Source organism: Hypanus sabinus, chromosome 13 (assembly GCF_030144855.1).
Source record: "Hypanus sabinus isolate sHypSab1 chromosome 13, sHypSab1.hap1, whole genome shotgun sequence".
In the NCBI taxonomy this organism is placed as follows: domain Eukaryota; kingdom Metazoa; phylum Chordata; class Chondrichthyes; order Myliobatiformes; family Dasyatidae; genus Hypanus; species Hypanus sabinus.
Window position 1 is genome coordinate 10,344,356 of NC_082718.1, and position 17,686 is coordinate 10,362,041.

Below are 17,686 nucleotides of genomic sequence, written 5' to 3' on the forward strand. Positions count from 1 at the left end.
CTGGTTAAGATTTTTACTGCTAATGGTGTGGGATGGTGTCAAAATAGTGGTTGTGATGCATCAAGTGTGGTAGTGTAGTGGGTGGTGCTTGCTCTAACTTTCAGCTTCCATCGCTGGCTAGCAGCCTTGCAAAAAGGGGAGCTGAATGTGCAAGTCTCTACCTGCCAGTACATAACCTCTCCAACAGCAAGCCTCATGCAGTGCCTCTTCACTGGCAACACACAGAAAGTGAATTCCTTTCGGGCTCCCACGGCAGCTGGACAACATTGAACATCCTTACAGCAGCTCCTGCAGCCAAGCTGATTTCAAATGTATTGCTTCATAAGCTTTCCTCTGGACTACACTGAGAGAGGGATCCTGACAACTCGGCATCTCACAATCACCATATCTTCTGCCCAGACTTGTGATGATGATGATCATCATCGTCCATTTTCTTTCAAGATAGACAGATGCCATGATAATTCATTCAGTAGCTTTCTGTAAAAGCAGTGTGTCCTGTTGATAGCATGTTTGGGTTTCAGGTAAAGAGGCTATGATATTCAACTTAGGACTGTTGTGTCAGCCAAATTAGGAAAGTGGAACTGGCAGAAGGTTCTAGTGAAAGCTGGGCAGAGAGAGAATTGTGAAGGGTTCTGGTAGGATTCATGATCCTTTTGGCGGGAGATGCAGAAAGAAGATCAGGATAGGTGGCTGTAGGGTTCAATCGGAAAGTAAGATGTGATTGCAGGGAGTGCTTCACGGCTCCGGGGAGTCCAAAATAGGAAGTTGTACTGATGATTGGTAATGAGAATTCAGTGCCATGAGTAACAGTTATACCCAACTTTTGGTCAATATGAACTCCAACAACGTGCACATTTAGATTAATTTAATTATAAAGGAACTTTTTTTTCCCTCTTAATAACTGATTGATAAAACTGAAATTAGTAAATATACTTTCTTTATATTTAAATACAGTATACAATTTGTTATTTCTTGACAACAGATAATTGTGTATAGGCACTATTTACACAGCATTCGCTCAAATCTGGGTTCTGTAAATCAAAACATCCCAATTTCCCAGTTTGGTTGAACCCAAATCATACCAACCCTAGATGTCTATTGTTTAAGAAAGGTGGCCTTCTCACCACTAAGTCTAGTGGCTGTTAGCAGAGCCAGATAACGAGCCAAGTTTCTATATGAGCCTGGTGAGGGGCTTCAATTATTTATTATCAGTATTAGTAGCAGAGGTAGTTTTTTTTTCTGCATTTGCAGTTAGTTTTCTTTTGCACATTGTCAGTCTTCATGAGTAGTTTTTCACTGATCCAATTGTATTTCTTCGCAAATGCCTGTAACAAAATGTATCTCAGAATAGCATATGGTGGCATATGTGTGTACTTTGAGAATCAATTTGCTTTGAATTTTTATTGTAAAGCAGTTGATCTGTTGTTTGAAAACAGCCGCATTTCCCAACAAGTTAGGTGCACTGAAAATACGTGGCTTGACACAATATGATGTCAACGGTTGAATGGGAATGTGTGGTACTGCTGACAGCTTGGAAATCTAATGACCAAGTAGCCAGTTAAAACTTTCAAGACAGAAAAATTAGAAGATAAAGGTGGAGGGAAGGAAAAATAACTTCCATCTTCAGAATTCCTAAAATATCCGTCAGGCTAATTTCACTGTTTTTAAATAAATCAGCTGCCAAGAAAACTACTGCAAATAAAGGGCTCCTCTTTCCAGCAGGGAGTGTTAGATAATCAGACTATTAAGATGGAAGATCATATAGTTCTTCTTAAATTTCTTCATGCAAGGGATCCTGTAAGCACCTTTGTCCACGAAAAACTCACTCGTTCAAGAAACAAAGCAGTTAATCTTTTGAAATAATTAACCTACAAAGTAAAGCAAAGAATGATAAATACATCATCTGTTCCAACAGATTTCCACAGAGCTATTCAATAATCTTTCAAAGCTGCCCTTTGAAAATATTAGGCATTATTGGATCATTTGAGGCATGCAGGAATACAAAGCTACTTTACCATTGCAATGTCTTTAATTGCAATTCTTTTAAAAAAAGTCGAAGCTGAAGCTCAAAGAGCCACCCACATCCAAAACATATATGAAAGGAAGGTAAAGTTCATTTTCTTTTGTAAAAATGAACTCATTTCTGATGTAATTAAACCATTTATGAACTTTTTCCAACAAGAGTGCCCTGAACAAATTTTATTTAAAAAAAATATAATTTCTAATTTATTATCTGATATCTGATTTGGGCTGCTCTCCTGTCCCCAGTTTAGCAAGGAGTGAGAATCAAGAATGTAAAGACCAACCAGAATCCTGATACAAATACTAACCACAAACTCCTATGGATTCTGACTGGTTGCAACAAAGTCTGGTATGGAAATTCCAATGCACGGGAATGCAGAAAGCTGCAGTGAATGTTGGGCTCAACCAAATTATTGGTACAGCTCTCTCACCAATTAGAGGTAATGTCTCAGAAAGGCAGCATCCATCATAAGGGATCCCCACCATCCTGGCCAAGTTCTCTTCTGTCATTAAGCAGCCTGAAGGCCCACATCTGAGATCCAAATACAGCTACTTCCCCACTACCATCAGGCTGTTGAACCAATCTGTAAAGCCCTTATTTCTAACTTGTTTCTTGTATATTCTGTAATTTATATTAAGCTTATGTGAACTTATGTTTGCCATGTTTGTAAGGTTCTGTTCTGCTGCTGCATGGCAGTCACACGACCATGATATTAAACTTGACCTTGAATATACAGGAAATTTAAAATTTCAAACTGATGCCACACAGCAAGCTCTCTACAATGATTCACTCAACTTGCACATTAAACTCTCCAGCTGCATCAGAGTGTACAAACCTCCCAAGAATTTTATCAGTCTGGACAAAACCTGTACCTTTAGACACATAAACCTGGCTTATTCCAACTTGAAAGTTAACAATATTTTATTCCAAATTCATCAAAGACAATACAGGTAAGCCAAACATATGAAGTTTGTTTGCATTTATGCATTAAATTCTCTCTTCTTGAAACAAAACTTAACTTTAAGGCACAAATAGCACATGATATGCAAAGGTCAATGAAAAAACTTGCACTTATACGTCACCCTTCTGATCTTATCAGAGCCAGTGAATAGTCAGTATGACAATGTAGCCCCATTAACAGTAACCTGCTCACAAGAAGCTGCAAATATGAAATGACCACAAAAAATAATACTTATGCTTGTTAACAATTAAATATTGCCCAAAAGATAGGGATAAAGCATCACTTTTTGACTAAAATGGTATCATGGACCTTTTATACCTATCTGAAAGGATAAAGGGTGTCATTTCAGCAGAAGTATATCACTTTGATTCTGCTACTTTCTCCATACTCGGCAATGATGGGAGAGTTTTACAGGTGAGCCAATTAGAAAATAATTTGGACAAATCATGAGCAAATTAGGACTGTTCCTGCAGAGTTAGAAAGTTTCTGCCTGGTATTTGCAGTTTTCAAAACTACATTTATAATCTTTCTTCTTTAGCTTCAGAATATTTTGTCCTTTTTGGATGCCTCATTATACATCATGCACACATTTCAAGTCTGTCTTGCTGTTCAGTACTTTTTTTTGCTGGGTTGCATCCACTCCCACAGAAGTCATTATTCTCTCAGTTACCTGAGTGAAAGAAAAACCTGCTCTAACGTACTTCCTTCTCCAAGTTCTGATCAAGGATGTGATCCTGCTACACATCTCCATTTAAAGAGTGCGTTATTTTTTAAACAAACATAAACAGAAATGAGTCTCCTACTCTCAACAGAATCCAGTTTCTTCCATTAACGTCACAGCTGACTCTGGCCTGGTAAGTTGGGAACTAAGATCACAAGATGCCGATTCAAGCCTGAGAGGCCAGCGTCGGGCATTTTTTCATGCCATACAAGGCCCGCCACTCCTCATACAGACATTTCACAGTATTTTTTCTTTATTTTACACACAGCACCACCAGCCAGTCAACAAGACCATGAAGAAGAATTAGACCATTCAGCCCATCAAGTCTGCCCCATCATTCAATCACAGCTGACTTATTATCCCTCTCAACCCCATACTCCTGCCTTCTCCCCATAACTTTTATGTCCTGACAAATCAAGAAAATATCCACTCATCACTTTAAATATATCTAGTGACTAGGCCTCCATAGCTGTCTGAGGTAATGAATTCCACAGATTCACTACCCTCTAACTAAAGAAATTCTTTCTCATGGTTCTAAAGGGACACGTCTCTATTCTGAGTCTCTGTCCTTTGGTCCAGACAACCCCATGACAAGAAACATCCTTTCCATATCCACTCTAGCTAGGCCTTTCAATATTCAATAGGTTTCAGTGAGATCCTCCTCATTCTTCTAAACTGCAATGAGTACAGGCACAGGGGCATCAAATGCTCTCATATATCAACCTTTCTATTACCAGAATCATGCCATGAGCCTCCTCTGGACTCTCTCCATGCCTGCAACAGGTGAGCTGGTATGCCATTTCAGAAGCAGCATTGCACTGTCAAAAAGTGTTTTTCAGTTTTGTCTGTTTATTTTAGTATTAAAAGATCCCATCAGAATTTACAGAGAAACAACAGGTTCACCCAATACCACAAACCAGCTGGTTATTAAGTTCATCACCTCTCCACGGGACATCGTTTTCAAGTTGTCTGGTATATTTCACTTCTCAATACAAGTTACTTTGCTAGAGCATTTTTACTGCTAATACTTTGTATTTCCTCATTACGGTTATGAATACCAGTTGCTTTACAACCCCAGTATCTATTTTTATGACCAGAAAAACCATTAAGGGCCAAGGCAAGGATTTATAAAATTCATTGACCAAGAATCACTTTCTACCACTGATGTCGGATTAGTCTAAATTTCAATTATTTTAAATTTATGCTTTTCTTTTTTTATATAATCACCTGTTTGTCTATAATTGTTCAGTGAATATCAGTAATTATATTATCGCTAGTTCTGTATTACTCTACCAGTTTCACTGCACCCTGTATCATGCCGCTGAATTTGTAGGGATCGCAGACTGCTGCAAGAAACAAGAGGTTCTGACTGTAGGTGAACTTTCCACAAATTCACTAGGACGCCCATATTGTAAAAGGGTTGGATGGGAAAGAATGCCAAATGAGTTCAGGAAAGTTTCCTTAGTCAGTACATAGAAGTCCCAGCTAGACAGAGAGTGATAGTAGGTCTCGAAGGAGTTTGTGTAAGAGAACACTTTATATCCAATAAGCATAATGCCATTAGTTTCAATATAATTACGGAAAAGGATGGGTCTGATCCTTGGGTTAAGATTATAAATTAGAGAAAGACAAATTTTGATGACATCAGAAAGGTTCTGGCAAGTGTGCATTGGGGCAGGTTGTTTTCTGGTAAAGGTGTACCTGGTAAGTGGGAGGCTTTCAAAAGTGACATTTTGAGAGTGCGGGGTTTGTATGTTCCTGTCAGAATAAAAGGCAAGGTGATCTGGTTTAGGGAATCTTGGTTTTCAAGAGATATTGAGGCCCTGGTTAAGAAAAAGGAAAAGCATATAAAATGCAAAGAATGAGGTAATCAGGGCTAAATGAAGGCATGAGGTTACTCTAGCAAACAAAGTGGAGGAGAATCCTAAGGACTTCTACAGACATATTAAGAGCAAAAGGACAGCAAGTGATAAAAGTGGCCCTCTGGAAGATTAGCGTGGTAATCTATGTGTGGTGCCAAAAGAGATGGGGGAAGATCTTAAAATAGATTTTTTGTAACTACATTTTCTTGGAAGATAAAAGACAGAATCTATAGAACCAAGGCAAAGCAGTAGCAAGGTCATGAACCCCATGTAGAATACAGAGGAGGTGTTTGCTGCTTGAGGCAAATTAGGATAGATAAATCTCCAGAGGCCGACAAGGTGTTCCCTCAGACCCTGTGGGAGGCTAGTGCAGAAATTACAGGGTCCAGCCACTGATATTTAAAAAATCTTTAGCCACAGGTGAGGTGCCAGAGGATTGGAAGATAACTAATGTTGTTCGTTGTTTAAGAAAGGCTCTAAACATAAGCCAGGAAATGTTGGCCCAGTGAGCTTGACATCAGTTGTGAGAAAGTTAGTGCAATGAATTCCAAGGGACTGGATGTACAAGTATTTTGATAGCTAGGGACTGATTAGTGATAGTCAACATGGTTTTATGCTAGGCAGATTGTGCCTAACCTATATTATAGAGTTTTGAGGAAGTTACCAGGAAAGCTTATGAAGGGAAGCCATAGGATGTTGTCAACATGGATTTTAGCAAGGCCTTTGACAAGGTCCTGCATGGGAACTTGGTCAAAAACATTCAGTTGCTTGACATTTATCATGAGGTAGTAAACTGGATTAAACACTGGCTTTGCAGGAGAAGCCAGAGTGTAGTAGATGGTTGACTCTCGAACTGGCAGTTTGTGACTAGTGATATGCCATAGGGATCTGTGCTAGGTCCGTTGTTGTTTATCAACTATATCAATGATCTGACTGATAATGTGGTAAACATTAAACGTGTGGATGATACCAAGATTGGGAGTGCAGTGAAGATGACCAAAGCTTGCAGCGGTATCTGCAAAATGGCAGGTGGCATTTAATGCAGACAAGTGTGAGGTGTTGCATTTTGGGAAAACCAACCAGGGTAAAACATTGGTACTGCCAAATTTGGAGTTTTATGTCTAGTTTTGGTCAACTACCTACAGAAAGATTGAAAAGAGTACAGAGAAAATTTAGAGGGATATTGACAGCCCTCAAGGAGCTGAGTTACAGGGAAGGGTTGAATGGGTTGGGGCTTTATTTCTTGGAATGTAGAAGATTAAGGGGAGATTTGACATAGGTATACAAAATTCTGCGGGTTATTTATAGGCTAAATGCAAGCAGCCTTTTTCCACCAAGATTGGGTGAGACTACAATTAGAAGTCATGGGTTAAGGGTGAAAGGTGAAATGCTTAAGGGGAATATGAAGGGAAACTTCTTCACTTAGAGGGTAATGATAATGTGGAATGGGCTGCTGGAGCAACTGGTGGATGCTGATTCAATTTCAACATTTAAGAGAAATTTGGATAGGTACATGGATGGGAGGGGTATGGAGCGCTAAAGACCAGGTGCAGGTCGATGGGACTAGCCAAATTAATGATTCTGACCTGACTAGATGAGCCAAAGGGCCTTTTGTGTTCAATGACTCGATCAGCCTGACCATCTCATAGGTACCTTCTTATCAATGAAATGTCTGTCAAGTCTCAGCTTAAATACGACTATAGCTTTTATTATTTTTCTCTTTGCTCCCTCTCTTCCGTACATTAGAACAAGTTCATTACTGTTATTTCCTTGTTATGAACATCAAATAAAACAGATGTCACCACCAGATTTATGCCTCATCCTTGACTTCTGAAGATCCTCTAGATTTGGAGATAATTTGATCCAACACTCTCTAAACAGCATTGAGAAATCTTAAAGGAGTAAGGAGCAGGTTCTGAAACATTTTCTAAAAACCAGAAAACACTGTTTCAACAGTGTCAGGCAGCTACTTAATGAAATTTAATGAATTTAATGAAAGAGAAACAGTTAACACTTCAATGTCCAGGACCCTTTATCAAAACTGGAAAAAAAACATTAAGTTGTGTGGTCTATGTAATATGTGGCTGATATTGTGCAATGTTGTAGACTATAAAACTAGAAGTGGAAAAGGGATAGTAAGCCATTATACCAGAAACTGTTCTCATCATCTAGAGTTGGAGAAATTGAATTAAGGGTCTTCAGGATATTTCATGGTTATTGTCTGATTTGATTAGAAATCAAAAGATCAATACTGATAAGGAGACATCCATTGAAATCCCACCTCAACTGCTGTATAATTTATTGTTTCAATTAATTAATGTTAATGTTTGTAATGCAATGCTAAAACTACTGGATTATTGCAAAAACATCAACCATTTCAAAAAGAATCTACCTCATCACCCATTCTCCAACATGCAATTCTAGACCCTTGCTAATGTCAGTGATTCTCAAGTATCCTCAAACAGTCTAGTGGCTCTGTCAACAACTACAAAGAGTTCTGGGAATATTCTCAACACATGGTCTGTTTGTATCAATTACAAAGGTTTATCTCAACCATATTTTCAGGTAGGGTAAAATTTACAAATCAATATAGTTGTAAGCATGGTAGATTCTGCAGAATATGCAGTACGACAAATTGTTGTCTTGCATTGCAAAGAAAATCAACAGATTGAACAATGGGGTACAGAAATTTTTCCTGAAAGATGGGGTTCTTGACAACAGATAATCTTTTGATACACACAAGATTAAATGGGAAATTTCTCTCTAAACATGTTAGACTGAATAAGAATTTAGATCTAGTAACACAGATAAAATGGTGCCAAATCTGAATTCTGGAAGCACAAATACTATTTTCTTGTAATCAACTTATTGTCTATGGCATCAGTAACAGCAGAGCTCACGAGCTCCTTCAGCAAGGCTTATCTGGAGCATGATTCTCTAAAACAAGGAATGAGTGATCTACTTCTCCAATACAAATACTTAACTACCTGACACTTCTCTCTACAGGGGTACAAACCAAAAAGTAAATCAGATAGGATTAAGATGAAGACAAAATTGAATGAAACACTATGAAATTCAGAGGTACTAAAAACAGAAGAGTGTATCGGTATTGTTGGCAATGCATGCACACAAACTGAAGAAAATGAGAATAGGCCCAGGTGAATATGAAAAGTACAGTTCACCACTGAATATACTCGCTCTGCAAGTACGATGTGAAATACAACTACAACCCTCTGAGAAACAGCATATCTCTATTTACCTTGACGTGCCATCCCAGAGATGGCTCTACCAGAAATAAGATCCTTATTTACAACTACACCTTAATTCTACTCATTTCCTACCTCACATTATTTTCTAAAACAAAACACTTACCTCTTTCTCAGTATCTCTAGATATAAAAGTCCACTGGTTTTCTTTAACACTGTATGCCCAGAAATCTGCCAAATCCTGTGTTCCATCCCAACCACCAAATAAATATACTGTTTCTGCAACGAAAAAGTTATTAAAAGTTATACAAAGCAGTACATGTTTGTAGACCACTGAATTAATGTGGCATGGCTCGTGTGTCACATATTGGCACAAACTTTGCACAATATAATGTTTTAAGTCCCCAAACATGGTTCACTGCCAGGAAAGAGTGAGGAGTGGTCAAGTTGAAATATATATACATCAACTGATTTAATTCTTACATTAGAAGAAAGATAAGAGGAAGTGCATATAGCTGCCCAATAGTTTGGGGGGAGGAGGGGAATGGATACACAAGTCAAAGCTCAGTATTTCATTAACTTCCTTACTCTTCATGAAACCCTTAGAGGAAGAATTACTGTTGGATTAATGCAAACTGAATCTTGACTCCCCTTTGTTACAATCTTTTTTGAATATGCTCATTAAGATTAATGAAATTAAGAGAAGCAAACTATCTGAATATAAACATGTTCAATACTTTCAGAAAATATGATAACAGCACATTCAGCGAGGACAGCAAAATATTTGAATCCATTATGAATCAAGATCCCTCCCATTCTTAACTTCAGAGCAACATGACTGCATGTCATTTCAGAAAAGAGAGGGAATAACATGAGATATGGTCACAAGACAAGTCTTTTAATGCTGTTAACAATTTATATTTGCCTTTTTGCATGTTTTTCTTCTCCTTATTAAGCAAATTAGAAAAGGACAAGGTGGGGAAGAGAGAAATAGAAACAGTTGAGTTCCATTGTGTTTATAAAGAAGGTTATGAGAGTTTATTAACTCTAATTACCCTTCAACAACAGACTCCTTGTGTTTCAACTGAGAGAAGGCCTTCAACGTTCATAAATTTAAAGTTTAGAGACGCCATAACATCACAACAGCCTGATTGAACTCAAATCTGGCATAATCTCACTTCCTTCTACAAGACTGAGCCAAGTTTCGAAAGGTCATCAGACAACATTTCCCATCCACCTCTGCCCAGGCTGAGCATCTTTTTTAGTTTGCAATTAACTGAAAGCATTTTTGGAAATGAGACAACTCTACTTCCTCCATGCTCTGATTTAAACAACAGCAACTTTTCTTTCAGGATTGCAGCTCCAATACCATGCTTTTCTTCTGGCTACCCATTTTTCTGTTCTTCATGTGAATCTGCTGGGGGGAATCCTGGCTTGGATCGTTGGTGATCTGCTGTTCATTTTTCATCTAATGCTCATAAACTTCCCAAACTCCAAACACAATAAGACCAATGTGGAACTGTTTCAGGAATTAGCTAACCCATGCACTTTAGAGCCTCAAAAATGTATACTGGCCTTCAACATGGTATCTGAAAATCTGATGTCATGTGGGATACAAAGAAAGTATTCTCAAGACATTTTCATGGGTTTTAACCAGGAAGATGTTTCAGTAAGTTTACCTCGTGAACACATTCCATTCAAACTTACCTCAAATAAAACTACCCACCCCCCCAGAACAAAATGAGACAAGGTTTGCTGCATCACCAAAAAGACCAATATATCCTCCATCGATCCAAACTGTGTGCAGTACTTCAGGTATGGTCGCACTGAAGCCTGATATGCGTTATAGAAGATTTGCCTACTCTGGCAATCTAGCCCTTTACAATAAAGGCAAACATCTGATTTACCTTCTTATTGGCTACACTTGGTGCTTCTTGTGCAACACACATATCTTTCCAAGTTCATCACATTTATGTATTGATCAGGCAAATGTGTCTCTTTTCCTCCCTCATAACCACCCCAAAGACAATTTCTGCACAATATACTCCAATTTCTATCTCTTTACACACTCACATAACCCATGAAAATTCCTTTTGCTGTTGGCACCCCTCCTCCCAACTTACATTCCACCTTGTTTCGCTTTGTCAGCAAACTGGGATGCCAAACACATTACTTTAAGACCATAAGACATAGGGGCAGAATTAGACCATTCAGTCCATTGAACCTGCTCCACCATTCCATCACGGCCGATCCCGTATCCTCCTCAACCCATAACACTTACCTTCTCGCCATATCCTTTGATGCCCTGACTGATCAGGAAATGATAAACTTCCCACAAACCCACGGACTTGACCTCCACCACAGTCTGTGGCAGAGCATTCCAGATTCACTACTCTCTACCTATAAAAAAAATCCTCCTTACCTCTGTTCTAAAAGGTCACCCCCAATTTTGAGGCTATACCCTCTAGTTCTGGATACCTCCACCATAGGAAACATCCTCTCCACATCCACCCTATCTAGTCTTTTCAACATTCGGTAGGTTTCAATGCTTTTCTAAGTGTTCTGTTATTACTAAGTCATGGATTCAAGTTTATCCCTAGCAAGCAAGGCTACCGTTCTGACGAAGGGCCTCGGCCTGAAACGCTGACTGCTCATTTCAATGGACGCTGCCCGAACTGCTAAGTTCATCCAGCTCGTTTGTATGTGAAGGCTACTTTTCCATGTTTCCACTCCCTCCTCTCCTGCATTACAGAGTTACTTTTGCTACTTTTCCATCTTCATGCTTGTTGAGATGGTAGAACATTTCCAACATAAGTTTTAAGAACAGATAAGTATAGAATGAGTAATCACTTGTCAGTCATTAAATCAGCAATAAAGTTATCAGAAAAAAATCGTTTAGATACGCAAAGACCATTAGGCATGAATTTGTTAGGAAATCTAATTTGATGGATTCATTTAATAGATGTACAATGAGGCTAGTTACTTCAATATATATTCTGCAAGGATTTAACTTGCACAAATAAGTGATAAGTGCCCAATGGGATTTAGCAGAAAGTGGCAAGTCTACTTGAAAATTGCTTCCATGGAAATAAATGGAACAAGCAAAGGGTAGAAGGCTTAGTGATGATAAGGCTGTAGAAGTTATTTGAATTTTGGAATTTTACAAAGTTAGTAAGCTAATTAAATATAGAGCCTCTGATAAAGTTTGTTTGTACTATCATATCTTCCCAAGAGGTTGATAGAAAGGAAGAAAATTCTAAGCTGCAGAAAATTGTCAATGGACTGGGTCATGGAAAAAGAAAGAAGCAAAATATATTTTAATTCATAAAAGTACAAAATGGTGTATTTGGAGATGACAAACGTGGCAAAGGAGTAGAGAATACCTGTGGATGCTGATATGCAAACAGGAATGCAAATATCTCGAAGAAAATGGACAAATACAGGAAAATTAGAACAAGTGGTTAAAGTATCATATTCAATTCTTTCCTTTTTAACATGAACAGAATTAAATCAGTTCACAAGTATGTACATAACTACAGAATATGTGGTTCTACAAGACTATCAAGGGAATATACAGATAGCATTAGATCAAATGCACTCAATGTACAATTCTAAGTAGTTCATCCTGGGTGCAGAACATAATTCAAAACAGCTGGAATCCTTTTACAAATACTACAACACACTAGTCACTGTCTTTCTTCGAATAGTTTGTGATTAAGAATCATCCACACTGGTGCCTGTCACTATAAATTATAGCTACTGACTGAGGAATCACTTCCTCATGCTCTATGTCAGTGGTTTTCAGCTCATGGCCCCACCCTCCATAGTTCCAATTACTGTAACCTTAATGTCATGTTTTATAAGTATTAACATGCATGGGTCAGTGAAAGGCAAACAGAACCAGCCTCCTACTGCATATTTGTTGATTGGCCTTGGTCGCAGCCAGCCCCACCCAATCTGCAGTTTGTGATTTGGGATTGAATGTGGAGCGAGGTCAGTGGGCAGTCCTGCAGGGTGTGAACGGTGATTTATGTGTGGTCAAGCACAAACAAGATAATGATTGACGTGCTCCACCACACCCCCCACCCCCAAGCTAAGCTGTTATGCTGACTCATTTACATCATCTAGTATATTTTCCCATTATTTTATTCATATTATTACATATATTCATTTTTTTTATTTATATAGTTTAGTCATATTTCATTAAAACAGTAAAGTTGTCATGGTCCATTCAGAAACTCCTATGGCAGTTTCTTGTTTTATTACTTGTGGCCCCCTACAATATCCGGCATAGCCCACATTGAGAACAACTGCTCTACGTGATGTCAATAGTGCACTGTTGTTATTAGCAGCAGAGTAACTTGTTCAAGGCTATTCCAAGAAATCTCAAAATATCCAGCAAAATGATAAAAGGGCTTTGAATTGAAACAGATTTCTCCATCCAATTAAACTTTTTCAAAATAGTTTTTCATCGTAATCACCATTTAATTCCACACAAAAATCTTAGTATCAATTCAAGCTAGTATCAGGTTTAAAAATACCTTTTTGTTTTGAAGATCACACTTCAATCCAGCGATTTCAAAGACAGAAACAATCTTACTGAACAAGTCAGTAACCTTAATGTTTCTCTACTTGCTATATTTTGAACTCTCATCAGAAGCTAATCATTCACCTTTTCTATCTTCTTCAGTATTGATTTCATCCTTAAGTGAGCCATCCATAATGAACTGGACAGGGCATATTTTCACATTTCATACCACCTCAACATTCAACATGCATACTGCTAATTCCACCTCTTGCAAAGATTCATCAGATTAAGATTTCACACCAGCAAGATAAAATTAAGATAAGATTAAGATTTCACACCAGCAAGATAAAATCAGGTTTTTTTTTGTAAAATTGCTTCCAGTAACTTAGGCTATGAAAAGTTTATGAATGCAGAAACTTGACCAAATGTAGGATGGGCAAAGTGATTTTAACTTTCAAGCATTGGGATACACAATCTTATCAAAAAGGATGTAAGCTACTTCAGCAAGTTTATAATTGCCTTGTGCAACATTGCCCAGAATCAACAAGGTGTCAGGCTATATCTATTGTGGTGGTGAATGAACAGTGCATCAAACAGCAATTGCAAATGCAGTTTAAAGGTTAAAAATGAATATGAAATATCTACCAAGATTCTGGATTTAGATAAAGCTAATTTCACCCTTCCTCTTTTCTGCCACTTCATACTTTTCGCCCCACTTTCCTAGCTCTGATCAAGTGTTTAAAAATTTCTTCTTTTCTTTGGATGTTGGCAAGTGCTTGTTGTTTTTCCTTATTTTGGATTTCCCAGGGCATGCCCTTTTCTCACTGTTACCGTCAGGTAGATGATACAGAAGCCTGAAGGCACACACTCAGCGATTCAGGAACAGCTTCTTCCCCTCTGCCATCCATTTCCTACATGGACATTGAACCTATGAACACTACCTCACTTTTTTTAATATACATTATTTCTGTTTTTTGCACAATTTTAATCTATTCAGTATACATAATACTGCAAATCGATTTACTTAATATTTTCTTCTTCTATATTACCTATTACATTAAACTGTGGCTATTAAGTTAGCAAATTTCATGACACATGCCGGTGATAATAAACCTGACTCTGATTCAATGTCCTCAGTATTCTGCTCCAACCATATGTGTCTTAATTTATTTTGATGGTCTGCACAGAAAACTGAGGATGTTGGAAATCAAGAATAAGAAAAACAACATCCACCCACAAAGAAAAAAAGCAATTTTTAAACACTTGATCAAAACTAGGAAAGTGGAAAAAAAAAGTGTGAAGGGGCAGAAAAGAGGAAGGGTGAGAAAAGAGAGGAAATGTCAAAGCATGCATCCATTTAACCATTACTAACCATAGCAATTAGAGAGAGCAGAAATAAGAAAAAGAGCTAGTTACACAAAATTATGCTGTTCCTCAAGCTTACGTTGAGCATAGCTGAAGCAATGACAACAATGAGAAAGGGTGAAAACAGGACAGAGAATTAAGGTAAAGGTTACAGGGTCACCCATTGTAAAATAAGCTTCCAGTCAACCATCAGTTTAATACTCATTCTCAGTCTCACGTTGGTGTCTTTGGTCTCCTATAGTATTCCAACCATGATCAGCATGAACATAAGGAACAGCACCTGACTCAGTTTGTTGCAGCCCTTAGGAATCTACAATGATTTCCAAGAGCTTCATCATTTCAGCTTTTGTTGTTCCTTTTCTTTCCTGTCTACCTGCTGGTATTTAAAAGGAAAGTTAACTCATAAACTTTTGTCTACATCCAGACAAAGTATTCTTTCTGCTCTCTCTACCCTGCACATTCACACTACCTAAAGTCCATTTACTTGCACACTTTTCCAGTATTGATGATAATTTCAGATGGAAGAATGAAGTTGTGATTTTAACAATAGAGATCAGTGTGTATGAGTTTAAAACTGATTAAGACTAGAACTAATTTATGTCATCAATATACTTACTTGTCCAAGAGAAAAGTCATTTATAACTAAAGAGCAATGGGATAGCTTATAAGTGAAACAGTATCTTGAATAAATTAGATATGCAACAGCTACAAGGAATATTGGAAATTTAAATTCAAGTAAACCTAGAATTTTAGACAATTAATGCCTGTAATCATGTTCTCAAAACTGCCACACTGAGAGAAAACTGCATCTATTTTAACAACACCTTTCAGGTAGGAAATCTGCTTTCCTTATCTCGTCTGACTATTTGCAACTCAAGTTAACCAATACAATTGATTTCTCAGTCATCTCACCTCAATGTAACAGATGAGTAACATTTGTTCCACCCAGAACACAAATGAATTAAAACAGGATAAAAAGAAACTTAAGGCATAACAAACAATTATTAACAAAATTAATATCATACAGAATAAGTGTGCTTATAAGTTTAATCTTGATAGATTCCAGATAACAGTAGCCTGTTGAACCTCCTGTAATTAGTAGCAAATTAGCAACAACTTGGAAATAGGCTGTGTGGCAGGGGCAGGAGTGTACAGAAAACAGACGGGTATTCAGATTGGCAGGGTACAAACAGCATTGTTGCCAAAAATTTGCATTAAGCTTGAACATGATGCACCATATAAAACAATTGGTGATGGAACAAAAAGTCTGGTGAAGGAGAGGATGGGAGCTGATGAAGACTTGTAATTACAAGAAGTGCAAAGGACGAACTTTGATGCAAAGCAAAACTGCCACATTGTCAGAAAACTGCATCTATTTTGAAAAGGTTAAAGCAGCTTTCTCCTAAATCATGAAAAGTTCACAGCAGTGGTGGACAATCCAAAAAGTCTAGGTATACAAATCACCCAGTGCTGAATTTAATCCACAAGGCAAAGGGATGGAAACAAAGGGAGGTTGTTGAATTTATCTGATACCAACATAAAAGCTGACAGACTGTAGGCAGTTCTGGGCCTCTCTTGAGGCTGCTATTTAATGGTCACTGCTACTGTCCTTGTGAAAGTGATGATGAGCTTGAATTGTTCCACATTGTGATAAAATAATGTCCACAGTGAAGTTGGACAGTGAGTCACTCTATTTTGATTTGGTGGTAATAAAGTGATGCCAAATGTTGCAGATCAGCCCAACACACAACTTGCAACAGGCAATCTATAAGTGGTAGCACTCTCTTAGTAGGACTCTATTACAGTTCAGGAGTCACAGAGTTTAGAGTTCAATCCCAGCATCCTCTGCAAAGAGTTGCATATCCTCCTTGTAGAATGCAGGGGTTTCCCTGGGTGCTCCAGTTTCCTCCCACAGTCCAAAAATGCACAGATTATTAGGCTAAATGGTCATTGTAAATTGTCCAGTGATTAGGCTAGGTTTAAATTGGGGGTTATGGACTGCATGACTCCTTGGGCTGGAAGAGTCTATTCTACACTGTACTGCTATACAAATAAATGTGCCCAAAGTTCTTATTGTTGTATGTTAGATGGATACTGTCAAGAAGTTTACAAGTTTCTACATTACTTTGTGTAGATGCCACGCACTGCAGCATTATTACATTACTGCTTTAAAATAATCAAGAATGGGTCAAGATGTTGCTTTGCCATAGATGGTGACAGGCTTGTTGATAGTTTTTGGAGTAGCATTCATTCAATCAAGTGTTTTTTTCCTCAATCCTGGCTTGTGCCTTGTGGATGGTGTAAAAAGGCTTTGAGAGGTCAGGAGATGAGTTGCTTGCTTTTAGATCCCAGCTTTGAACCTAACATTGACATGGTTCATTCAGCTAGGGTCCTGAATCATAGTGAGCCTTTGGACACCGATAGTGGGAACTACAACAGTAGCAATACATTTGTAGTAATACATTAGAATATCACTATAAAACAGCTAGATTCCCTCTTGTTTGCAGATATTGCAGCAAGCAGGCACAGGCTACTTTACTGAGTTGTGAATACAAATTACCTAAACATCCTCTCTTGCTATGAAGAGAATGTCAATGACTGGGCCTGAAGCTAAGATGACTGTCCTTCAACAACCAACTTACCCATTTTTATTTGTACTTGATTTTAATCAATTAAATAAAAACACATTAATGCAAGTTGAAAACATTTACTTAGTTATCTAACATAGTTATCTTACCTGTCTGAACATCAATTACCATCTGATGGCCTCCCCGCATACCAGGCCGATTGTCTTCACCATCACCTGATGGGGAAAAAACAATTCCTTTTAGCACCTGCTAGAAACCAGAGTTGCAGCATCACCTTTTGAAGATACAGGGAATACAGATAGCATAAGACTGTATACATGCACAGGGCATTTTCAACAAAGACAAATATGAGTGAATCAAGTTACATCTGTCGTGTCTTGCCTTCCAGTGCAAGCTGACTCCTCAAGCCAGGACAATTCTTTTTCTTCTAGA

At 38.0% G+C, this 17,686-nt stretch overlaps 1 protein-coding gene across 5 annotated transcripts in view; it reads right to left on the reverse strand.

Annotated features, from left to right (window-relative positions):
• The window catches only part of mkln1 (muskelin 1, intracellular mediator containing kelch motifs), a 149,417-nt gene that overhangs the window by 62,965 nt on the left and 68,766 nt on the right, over positions 1-17,686 (reverse strand). For all 5 annotated transcript variants that reach the window (XM_059987090.1, XM_059987089.1, XM_059987088.1 and 2 more), the window contains 2 exons: positions 17,404-17,469; positions 8,940-9,052 (listed from right to left, as the gene is read on the reverse strand). In XM_059987090.1, the coding sequence (XP_059843073.1) occupies positions 8,940-9,052; positions 17,404-17,469 (179 nt within the window). The remainder of the gene's footprint in view (positions 1-8,939; positions 9,053-17,403; positions 17,470-17,686) is intronic.